Source organism: Electrona antarctica (assembly GCF_951216825.1).
Source record: "Electrona antarctica genome assembly, chromosome: 16".
Lineage (NCBI taxonomy): Eukaryota > Metazoa > Chordata > Actinopteri > Myctophiformes > Myctophidae > Electrona > Electrona antarctica.
The window spans coordinates 38,573,285-38,585,703 of NC_136797.1; the positions used below are offsets into that span (position 1 = coordinate 38,573,285).

General features: G+C 42.6%; 1 protein-coding gene across 1 annotated transcript in view; it reads right to left on the reverse strand.

Annotated features, from left to right (window-relative positions):
• pitpnm2 (phosphatidylinositol transfer protein, membrane-associated 2) overlaps window positions 1-12,419 on the reverse strand; it is a gene marked incomplete at its 3' end in the record, with an annotated part of 93,646 nt that overhangs the window by 36,205 nt on the left and 45,022 nt on the right. The window contains exons 6-11 of the mRNA XM_079525149.1: window positions 5,603-5,839; window positions 3,425-3,769; window positions 2,131-2,226; window positions 1,303-1,407; window positions 564-628; window positions 35-125 (exon numbers count right to left, since the gene is read on the reverse strand). Coding sequence (XP_079381275.1) covers window positions 35-125; window positions 564-628; window positions 1,303-1,407; window positions 2,131-2,226; window positions 3,425-3,769; window positions 5,603-5,839 — 939 coding nt within the window. The remainder of the gene's footprint in view (window positions 1-34; window positions 126-563; window positions 629-1,302; window positions 1,408-2,130; window positions 2,227-3,424; window positions 3,770-5,602; window positions 5,840-12,419) is intronic.

Below are 12,419 nucleotides of genomic sequence, written 5' to 3' on the forward strand. Positions count from 1 at the left end.
ATTTCTACACAAAGTCCCTGTGGATGTAGTGTACCAGAGCCCGTGTCCAGAATGTTGCCTCCATGCAGCACCAGAATGAGAACATGAATCTTAGAGGACTGAGGACACTGCTGGGACGAACCATCCTGCAGGTGAGAAGGAGGGGGGGAGGGGGGGCAGAAAACAGGGAGGAAGTAGACAGAGGGAGGGAAGGAAGGAAGGGGAGGAGACAGGAGAGTGCAGTGTGAATGTGTAGTGAGGGTGAGCGACGGAACAGTCAGACAAAAACCCAGCGTACCACAAACTGACAGTGACGGACGGGGGTGTGATCAGATTAGCTTTTGAGTGTGCGTGTGGGAACACACACACACACACACACACACACACACACACACACACACACACACACACACACACACACACACACACACACACACCCCCCTGTGTCATCCTGTGTCCATAGATTTTAGTTGACGAAATAAACACTGGTCCCACCAGCTAAATGAAATTAGGTGTATTGATACAGGCAATGATAGATATCAGTTTGACATAGGCACGAGTAATAGTAGTAAGGAAATACCTACCTCAATGTGGGTGTCCTGACTACTTGTGACTGTGTATTCCTCCCCAGACTCTTGATACAGGGATTCTGTGGATACATTCATACACAAAGGAGAGAGCATTTAGACTAGACAGACGATGAATGTTCATACTGTATACAATCAGCAGTGGTTTTCAACCCCGTTCATATCAAGGTCCATTATATATTCGGTGTGTGAGCCACGGACCACCATTTGATGAGATTTAGCCTCTCAGACCCAAAATCTTTGTTTTTGTCAGATTTTGTCTACAATTCCATGCTGTATTGATGTGGTGCCATAGGAGAGATAACAGGAAAATGCTGATCAAAATATAAATTATTCTACATTCTCAAATTGTGTAGACTTATTGTAAATTATTAAGTAATACAGATGTTTAACGATAATTTAACTCTTGAGAGCGTAAAATGGAACCAAATGGACCCGTAATAGTCAGGGGATATTAATACAATCTGGGAATAATCTGGGGGTTTCAGAGTAAAAGCGGCACCCCAGAGCTTCTATTTTGAAGGAATCCCGGCGCTGATTGTGTTAATGGTACCGTACCACATCAATACAGCATGGCATTGTGGTCAAAATCTTATCCAGCGATAACAAAATATTCAATACACTCATCAAATATATACTCATCAAATGGTCCGTGGCTCAAATACCAAAATAAAGAACCTGGACCTGGATGTGAAAAAGATCACTGATCTACAGTGTATACTGTATAACAACCTACCGTTTGCTTCATCTACTTCAATTGTCTCTATTTTGTCAATCAGATCGTTGGAATTCCATTTAGCGATCTCCTTGGGAAATATCTCCTCGTTATCAGAGAAGTCTTCTGCAGGATGAGAAAGGAAAAGAAAGGAATCAAAGGCATGGCACGCGCACACGCACACACACACAGTACAGAAATATCTTTAAAAGGGATATTTCACTTTCAAAATATTTTTGGGCTATTTTAATCAGGCTTTTGTAAAAAAAATATAGTAAAGATAGTTCTTAAGTTGCTTGATTCGGTATGATATTTGATATTCATTTGATCAGATTTATAAGAAATGGGGCGGCAGCTAAAATAAATCAAATATCTAAATACTGAAACAAGCAACTGAAAAACTGTCTGGGGTGAAATATCCCTATAACTGCAGGGTCATGCAATAACAAGAACACTAAAATAAGACTACTGTACAGTTTGGAAATTGACACAATTTAACATTAACATTAATACTACTAAGCAGCTTTCCAATTAAGTAGTGCAAGTTCACTTTAATCGTGTCTTAAAATAAATTGGGCTTTGGCTGTACATTGAACAAAGGGAGTTAAGCGTTTTGTGACCAAAGACTGGGCCAAGCATTAGAGCAAGCAATTATCAGTTTAAAAAACCTACTTTGCACACATTTTACAATATATAATTTTGACAGCAAACTCTGATTTAGTCCTAGTCATAAGAATAACACACCATTTAGTTTTAGTCCTATTTTAGTCATCTGAAATTGTTTAGTCTTAGTCGATTAAATATCAAAATCTTTTAGTCTTAGTCACCAAATTCAACACTGGAGCGTACCGTGCGCATCAAAGAACTCGTCATCGGTGCTTTCATCGGAGTCCCGAGCAATGCTCTGCATTCTCCACTCTGAAATGCTCTGGTGGGATGGGCTGCCTGTAGACATAGGGAATACATACTGGATTAAACTTCACTACATACAACAGACATTACACGGGTGCTTTAACCATAAGAGAGTGAATTATCTTTCATATTGCCCCTGCCGGCTCCAAAGGTTACTTTTCAGGAAACCGACAAAGAAACTGTGTGTTCCACAGGATCTAATGTAGTTATTAATTAGTCACGAGCTCTGGTTCATACTTTTTCGTTGGTTCAATATTAATATTTATAAACCCACTCACAGACTTAACCATTTTCACTTTAAAGATCTTTCCAACAAAGAAAAAAGACATAATACAACAAGCCTTGCTACAAGCCCTACTTTTGCATGACTGTATGACAAAGTAGGATATACAAGGTTTCTGCACCAGACAGACATGTTAAGTTTAGTCATTTTATTTACACAACGTCTGTCGGGTGGAAACCAATTAAAATTCGATTCAATTCAAATTCAAAAGCAGCAAAAGTAGCAGATCTACAAGCTCAAAATGCGCCGCATCGTCTGGCGCTGTAGTGTGATCAAGTAGGACATTCATTTATACGTTTTAAAAGTAAGAATTTGGAGATAAGCGGTTCATGACAGCAACGATAAGGTACAGTAAGAAGTAGAGATACATAATATAATCTGTAGCGTATCGAAATCGGCCATAAAAATGACACTGTATTGTTATCGAATCGGTCTCAAAATAATCCTGATTATTTTCACAGATATTGATGGCGCAATAATAATGTGACCATCAATGGCTTTGTCTGCCTGTCTCTAAGGCAACACACACAGGCTGCACAGCACAGTATCGACGTGCACCAACAGGACGCAGCGCTCCGCTGCCACATTTGTTTTTCCTTTTTTTCACCGCGCGGCAACGACTGGAAATAGAACAGTGGCGCATCAGAGCGCCGGGAGAGGCGTGAATGCGTGTCTGACACGGCCGGTGTGGGATAGGTCCATTGAAAATAATGGTGGCGGCTGTTTTGATGCGCGAGCCTGTGTGTGTTGCCTTCTGTCTCTTTCAGAGTGTCAGCTGTTAGTGGGGAGCGGTACAATACCATCTACTTTCACCAGCAAAGCAAAACAAAACAAAAATCAGCAATGCGTTCAATATATACTGTATATAATATAATAATGTAATATATCGGAATCGGTATCGGCCGATATGACCCTGCAACAACGGGGTCACAGAACGGTGGCCAACACCTCTTTTAGAAGAGCGGTTGGAGGATCTAGAAGAGATGGACCACTGCTTGGTGAGCTCCCCCCGCGCCTCGTCCCCCAGTGCGGCGTTGGTCTCGGGGATGACCCCCAGGCCCCCCTCGGGCCCCTGGTCCCCCCCGTGGTGCTCCTGGCCAGCGGAGCAGGAGGAGGACCCCCCGTTGGTCTCCGCTCCCTCCTCCTCGGCCAGGCTGTACTGGGCCATCTTCCTGGCCAGGGCCAGCTGCGTCTCCAGCTCCAGCAGGCGGATGTCGTCGATGGTCAGGCCGTACCACTCGTCCTGCCAGCACCAGGCCTGCCGATGGGCCCGCACCATCACCTTGCGTAGGCCTGGAGGGAGTAGAATACAGGTGGTCATCAATGTGTTCCTACGCGGACAAACGTGTCTGTGGCAAATTCTCTTTTACACACCAGTATAATGTTATGGTCATTCAGTGCCATCTACAGTATGTGTTTCTGGTAATATTATTGTCCACTCATTTTGTATGTCCGTGGCAAAAATTTAATTTGGACAAAAATGTCAACCACAAGCCAGATGACCCCTGGATAGAAAACGTCCGGCAAACGTTTCCATTCAATGGACTGACCCTGTTACACATGCATTTAAGATCCAAGGCCGATTCTACAAATGCCTTCTAAATCAGTGGTTCTCTAACATTTTCATGCCAAGGAGGACCCCCAAAAGGATATTTATTTGGTTGCAGACCCCCATCTGAAGATGAGGAGACGAGAAGAAGATTTGTGTTCCTCCGCATCATCAGCGCCCATACCCTAGGTGGGGTTGGCGAAAGGGCCTTTCTCTGTGCATGTTTGCATGTTCTCCCCATGTCCCCTAGGGTAGGTCGGGGAAGCCCACGAGCCCATGAGCTCAGTCCGGGGCTCTCCCAGGTTGGCAGAGGGAGGAGAGCGCCCAGGATTACAGCTTTAGGCAATTGGCACCGGGTGAAAAATGGGTTACAAAAACCATGGGATAAAGAATAAAATGACATGCCTAAAATGGAGATGACACAGGGTTAAAGTAGTTAATGATTGGGAGCTTCTGTATGTCTATTGCACTAGAGAGTGCAATAGACGGTCTGAGAGCATTGCCCATATATAAACAGCACCCCAGATTACTGTGATTAACCTGCCAGCCTGCTGAACACAGGCAGCAAATGATCCTGTCTGCTGCTCTGTTATCTCAGAGAGACAGTGTTCCTATCTTCTTTTCTCTCTGGTCCTAGACACTTTCCAAATTGCACTTCTCTCTTGCATGTAATTGCTTAACCTCGTCCGTTATTATATTGTGCACAATCTTTTCGGTCTCATTTTCCTCCCTGTACTTTCCCCTGCCGGCTTTAATTACTGGAAACAAAAATGGGAAAGACCAATCGTTCGAAAGATATACGGTGATTCTGGTCAGAAGAGTCAAAACTACAATCAGTAGAAATGTTATGTCCTAATCTGCCAGAGAAAGATAATGGAAACTGATTCAAACTGAATGGGTCTCCTGAATAACCCCCCCCCCCCCCCCCCCCCCTTGGCCATGGGAAATAATATTGGGCTAATCAGCTTAAGGCAGTACTGCTTGTTAACCAGTTCCTAGCCAACACACAGGGTCAAAATGTCTCAAAATGTCTGCAATGGAAGAGTAGGGGAACCACCTGCACATGTAATAGTTAGTTATGTACATGTATATTGTATTAAAGGAGAATTCGAGATTAATCGTTTTCTTACCTTAATCTGATATTATATCCGATAACGAGTGGTACAGGCGAAAAATGGCATAGCAACAGCCAGAGTGCACCGCAGCTCCAACCGTGCAGTGGGTCATACGCTAAATCGCTTACTTTGATCGCTCTACACATCTGTCTTTCATAATGACCAAATACACTGCACAGTGTTCTGTTCCAAATGGGCTTCTGTAGGCCCAAACCACACCAGTTTGCAACTCCTTGCAACTAGTCGCAGCTCCTTGCAACAAAACAAACCACACCAATGCAACTCCTTGCAAACTAGGATGATGGTTGCAAAAGTTACAAGGAGTTGCAAGTAGTTGCTGTTGCAAGGAGTTGTGTTCATTGGTGCGGTTTGCGGTTCCGAACTATCAATCTGGAGCTCCTTGCCGACATGAAAACCTCAGAGAACTGCCCATACAGTAGTACGTCTTGCAACAGTACCTACCCACGTCGTGAATGAAGCGTTCGATCTTTGACTGCATCCCCCAGTATCTGAACTCCACCTTGCAGAGTTTGTAGGCACACATGACGGGGGTCTGCCCGTGGGGGTCCCGGTTGATCTCCTCGACCCAGTCGTCGCTCAGCGGGCCTCGCTTGGTCTTCACCGACTGGTAGAGCTTGGGGTCTTCTTCCACCAGGTACTCGTGTGGAGGGATGTAGTCTCTCACTATGTCTATGGGGTCTGTAATGGAACGCATTAATGACAGCGTTGGATGTAGTCTCTCACTATGTCTATGGGGTCTGTAATGGAACACATTAATGACAGCGTTGGATGTAGTCTCTCACTATGTCTATGGGGTCTGTAATGGAACACATTAATGACAGTGTTGGATGTAGTCTCTCACTATGTCTATGGGGTCTGTAATGGAACGCATTAATGACAGCGTTGGATGTAGTCTCTCACTATGTCTATGGGGTCTGTAATGGAACACATTAATGACAGCGTTGGATGTAGTCTCTCACTATGTCTATGGGGTCTGTAATGGAACACATTAATGACAGCGTTGGATGTAGTCTCTCACTATGTCTATGGGGTCTGTAATGGAACACATTAATGACAGCGTTGGATGTAGTCTCTCACTATGTCTATGGGGTCTGTAATGGAACACATTAATGACAGCGTTGGATGTAGTCTCTCACTATGTCTATGGGGTCTGTAATGGAACACATTAATGACAGCGTTGGATGTAGTCTCTCACTATGTCTATGGGGTCTGTAATGGAACACATTAATGACAGCGTTGGATGTAGTCTCTCACTATGTCTATGGGGTCTGTAATGGAACACATTAATGACAGCGTTGGATGTAGTCTCTCACTATGTCTATGGGGTCTGTAATGGAACACATTAATGACAGCGTTGGATGTAGTCTCTCACTATGTCTATGGGGTCTGTAATGGAACACATTAATGACAGCGTTGGATGTAGTCTCTCACTATGTCTATGGGGTCTGTAATGGAACACATTAATGACAGCGTTGGATGTAGTCTCTCACTATGTCTATGGGGTCTGTAATGGAACGCATTAATGACAGCGTTGGATGTAGTCTCTCACTATGTCTATGGGGTCTGTAATGGAAGACATTAATGACAGCGTTGGATGTAGTCTCTCACTATGTCTATGGGGTCTGTAATGGAACACATTAATGACAGCGTTGGATGTAGTCTCTCACTATGTCTATGGGGTCTGTAATGGAACACATTAATGACAGCGTTGGATGTAGTCTCTCACTATGTCTATGGGGTCTGTAATGGAACGCATTAATGACAGCGTTGGATGTAGTCTCTCACTATGTCTATGGGGTCTGTAATGGAACACATTAATGACAGCGTTGGATGTAGTCTCTCACTATGTCTATGGGGTCTGTAATGGAACACATTAATGACAGCGTTGGATGTAGTCTCTCACTATGTCTATGGGGTCTGTAATGGAACACATTAATGACAGCGTTGGATGTAGTCTCTCACTATGTCACACCCCCCTAGACGGAAAGTTAAATATATGAACCAATCCACATATATGCAGCATACTGTATATGTTCATATACCGGTATTTAAAATAATCACACCTGTGTGAAGTGAGGGGCGCTCTTATCATCATACGTCATCATACATCATCTCATTCTGGCCAATCACAATTTGCGTCCTCACTTTTGTCTTCAATGTTTGTGTTTATACACTTTTGTCTTCAATGTTTGCGTTTTCACAGACCCTTTCACAGACCCTCAAAGCTGGACATAGGAGGGGCTAGCACCCTTCAATAACACCATAGCACCACCATTTACCCAGGGGGCAAACCACCCTTTTTTTAGGAAACCTGCATTTGTCATAACATACAAAGTTGTCCACCATCAATAATATCTATGACCCCATAGGATCACAACCTATATGGACAACTCGGTCAATTTTGTTGCGAAAGTCCAATATGGCCGCCCCCAATATTAGCCCCTATTAGTTATAATAGGGGGTGAATAGGGCAATTTTTTAAACTGAGAGATATTTCCACGAAACTTCTCAGGTTGATCAATGATATGAATACGAAAAAAAATTGTATTGCAAGTTTCCATGAAATCCAATATGGCCGCCACAATATGGCCGCCACATTATTAGCACCAAAAAAATAGGTTTTGGCTCTAACTTCTGAACCAGATAAGCTAGAAATGCAAACTTGGTGTCTATTTCATGGTTTCTGACCATGAGAGACTCAATGGAATACCTATTTTCATTATCGGGTGTGTCTGGACCCTTATTGTGCATATTTACAAGATGGTGGCTACCCGAAATAGTGTTTTACCATGATTTCTACCATGATTGTTGACTGTTTTGGCAAACACAAGCAATAATAATCCATTGGCTAAGATTCATGGCACAGAAGGAACATATTTTCTTGAGCTTGCATATTGTCAAAATGGCTGCAAACATGAAAAAGAAAAGACATTACATTTCCTGTCAGATCCTATTACCCAGGGGGGCAAACCACTCCTTTTTTGGATACCTGCATTTGCCATAACATCAAAGATTGTCCACCAGAAATATATATGACCCAATAGAATCACAACCTATGTGGACACACCGGTCAATTTCTTTGCTGGAAATCCAATATGGCCACCACAATATTAGCCCACATTAGCCTATAATGCGGGTGAATAGGACAACATTTTTAACTGAGGGATATTTCCACAAAACTTCACAGGTTGATCAATGATATGAATACCATAATTTTTTGTATTGGAAGTTTCCATGATATCCAATATGGCCACCACAATACTAGCACCCAGAAAATAGGTTTGGCTCTAAATTCTGAACAAGATGAGCTAGAAATACAAACTCATGGTTTCTAACCACGAAAGATATTATTGTTCTGGGGTGTTTCTTTGCAGAAAGACGTCCCTCTGGCTGTATTCTGGTTTTGTTCTACTGTTTGTTGGCATTTCCTCTGTTTATGTTGACAATCATCCCTGGCAGGGACGTGCATCGCCAAGCCGGACATCCCTTCCTTCACTGAGTCTGGAGGGTCTCTCAGTGACGGGAATGCAGTCCCCTGTCCATCTACAGAGCCAGCCTGGCCTATGTCAATGAACAAGACAATATTATGTAGCTGTATCAAAGGCTGCCAGAAAATCTGTTAATGTGCAAGGCACTGGAGACAAGATGCAGCAGGAGCTTCACTCCATTCCTGACTGGGAATGTCTCAGATGCATGCATCATTCTGTGTGCTATTTATGGGCCCAAAACCACTGGCTAAACTCCAGTCCGCTCCTCTGACAAGTGTCCTGCTCACTGACAAGAGTGACATCCTAGCACACTGGGAAGAGCACTTCAGTGAGGTCTTAAACAGAGAGTCCTCAATTTCCGAAGAGGATATTGCCACGATACCCCAGCTGCCAATCAAATCTGGCTGACCCCCCCCCTCACCCCCACCAGTGCAGAGACAGTGAAAGCACTGCCTTCTGGAAAGGCACCAGGAGGTGATGGGTTGCCCGCAGACATCTACAAGAATGGAGGCATGGCACCTGTACCAGGTAATCTGGATAGGGCGAAGTCCCTCAAGACTTCAAGGACGCATCCATAGTGCATGTTTACAAGAGGAAAGGGGACGGGGCATACTTGGATAACCATCATGGTATAGCCCTCCTGAGTCCTGAACATCACAGGAAAGATCTTAGCAAGAATCATCCTCAACCGGCTAATCAGCCATGCTGAGAATGTTGTCCCTGGATCCCAATGTGGTTTCCACGGAGGCAGAGGTACCTGTAACATGATCTTTTCCATTTGCCAGCTGCAAGAAAAGTGCAGAGAGCAGAAGGGTCTCTATATGGTGTTTGTCGACCTCACCAAGGCCTTTCACACAGTCAATCGTGAGGGCCTGTGGCAGATCCCTGGCAAGTTTGGCTGTCCAGGGACATTGATCTCTCTCATTGCGTCCTTTCATGACAGGATGCCAGCCAGAGTCCAAGATAATGGTGATGCATCCCCAGTCAGGAATGGAGTGAAGCTCCTGCTGCATCTTGTCTCCAGTCCCTGGCACATGAACAGATTTTCTGGCATAGGCCAGGCTGGCTCTAGATGGACAGGGGACCATCACTGAGAGACCATCCATACTCAGTGAAGGAAGGGATGTCCGGCTTGACGATGCACGTCCCTACCAGAGATGATTGTCAACATAAACAGAGGAAATGCCAAAAGAAACTGTATAACAAAACCAAAATACAGCCAGAGGGATGTCTTTCTGCAAAGAAACACCCCAGAACAATAATGCTTAATAGAGGGAAATTATGGCTAAAATATTGATATATCTCTCTCGTGGTTAGAAACCATGAGTTTGTATTTATAGCTCATCTGGTTCTGAATTTAGAGCCCAACCTATTTTCTGGGTGCTAGTATTGTGGTGGCCATATTGGATATCATGGAAACTTCCAATACAAACCATTGTGGTATTTATATCATTGATCAACCTGTGAAGTTTCGTGGGAATATCCCTCAGTTAAAATGTTGCCCTATTCACCCGCATTATAGGCTAATGGGGGCTAATATTGTGGTGGCCATATTGGATTTCCAGCAAAGAAATTGACTGTTGTGTCCATATAGGTTGTGATTCTATTGGGTCATAGATATTTCTGGTGGACAACCTTTGATGTTATGGCAAATGCAGGTATCCAAAAAGGGGTGGTTTGCCCCCCTGGGTAATAGGATCTGACAGGAAATGTAATGTCTCTTTTCTTTTTCATGTTTGCAGCCATTTTGACAATATGCAAGCTCAAGAAAATATGTCCCTTCTGTGCCATGAATCTTAGCCAATGGATTAATATTGCTTGTGTTTGCCAAAACAGTCAACAATCATGGTAGAAATAATGGTAAAGCACTATTTCGGGTAGCCACCATCTTGTAAATATGCACAATAAGGGTCCAGACACACCCAATAATAAAATAGGTATTCCATTGAGTCTCTCATGGTCAGAAACCATGAAATAGACACCAAGTTTGCACATTTCTAGCTCATCTGGTTCAGAAGTTAGAGCCAAAACCTATTTTCTTGGTGCTAATATTGTGGCGGCCATATTGTGGCGGCCATATTGGATTTCATGGAAACTTGCAATACAAAAAATGTTCGTATTCATATCATTGATCAACCTGAGAAGTTTTGTGGAAATATCTCTCAGTTTAAAAATTTGCCCTATTCACCCCCCATTATAACTAATAGGGGCTAATATTGGGGGCGGCCATATTGGACTTTCGCAACAAAATTTACCGAGTTGTCCATATAGGTTGTGATCCTATGGGGTCATAGATATTATTTCTGGTGGACAACTTTGTATGTTATGACAAATGCAGGTCAACCCCCTTTGCCCCCTGGGTAATTAGCCTTTTCATGTCACGCACCCCCTAGAGGGTGGTTTTTGAGGGAATGATTTTTTCCTTTTTTTCCTTTTCTTCAAAGAACTTTCACCAACAATGAGTCCCCCCAAAATAAGGATGCCAGGTTTAATAAATGTGGTTAAGAAGAGAGGGCAGCAGAATCATTCTACACAATATCCACATTAATTTATGCAAATCATATGAGTGAAGAGTAGCCGCATGCAGCCATAGCATACTGTAAACCTGCTGTGCAGGTGCAGTCATGTATATTGTATGGCATGCCACAGTGAAAAGTAACTAATTGCATAATTTTCCATATATTTACTTCTACTTCCTTATATCTCAGAGGCAAATATTGTACTTTTACTCCACTACAATTATTTGAAAACTTTAGTTACTAACTTATATTAGTTCCTTTGTATATTTTGATTATTATTACAAAACATACATTAACAACTTCAGCCCCATTTGAAAATAGCCGATCTACAAGCTTGTAGATCTGCTATTTTCGAAAGATTTTTAGACATTTGAACATTGTGAAATGAGACATTCTGCATAATGAGTACTTTCTACTTTTGGTACTTTAAGTTTGATTGATTGATTGATTGATTGATTGATTGATTGACAGATTGATTGATTGATTGATTTTGTAGAATGGGTACAGTTCAACGAAAGTACAGGTCAATACAAAGTCTATACAAAGAGGATAAACCCAGAAAAAGCACTATGACTTGTTTTCATAAGGGTACAAAAAAAAAACACTTTTGTACTTACAGTACTTTTTGAATAGCGGACTTCTACATTGCAGTATTGATACTTTTACTTAAGGAAACAAATTGAGTACTTTTTCCACCACTGCACACTGAGGACATAATGTCCTCTCAGGGATAGTAACACCAAACAATGTGACTTAAAGCAGGGGTTCTCAACGTTTTTGTCCGGGGACCCCCGAAAATGCTTTGGCAATGTCTCGGGACCCCCGCCCCGCCCCCTCCTGACCCCCAATATAAATTGACTGCTACAATAACCTTAAACCATTTTGGGCGGGAACCCCTTTTGGTGTTTTAAGCATTGTTATAATTTAGCTATTGAAAAATAGCAGATCTACAAGCTCATAGCGCGCCACCGAGTGGCGCGCTACGAGCTTGTAGATCTGCTATTTTAGAAAAATAAATATATATAGCACCCAAAAAAATAAATATATATATATATATTTTTTTTTTTTAATTTTTCACGATTTTTCTAAAATAGCAGATCTACAAGCTCATAGCGCGCCACCGAGTGGCGCGCTACGAGCTTGTAGATCTGCTATTTTAGAAAAATCGTGAAAAATTAAAAAAAAAAAATATATATATATATATTTATTTTTTTGGAAAATAATTTGGGGACCCCCTAAAATAATTTGGCG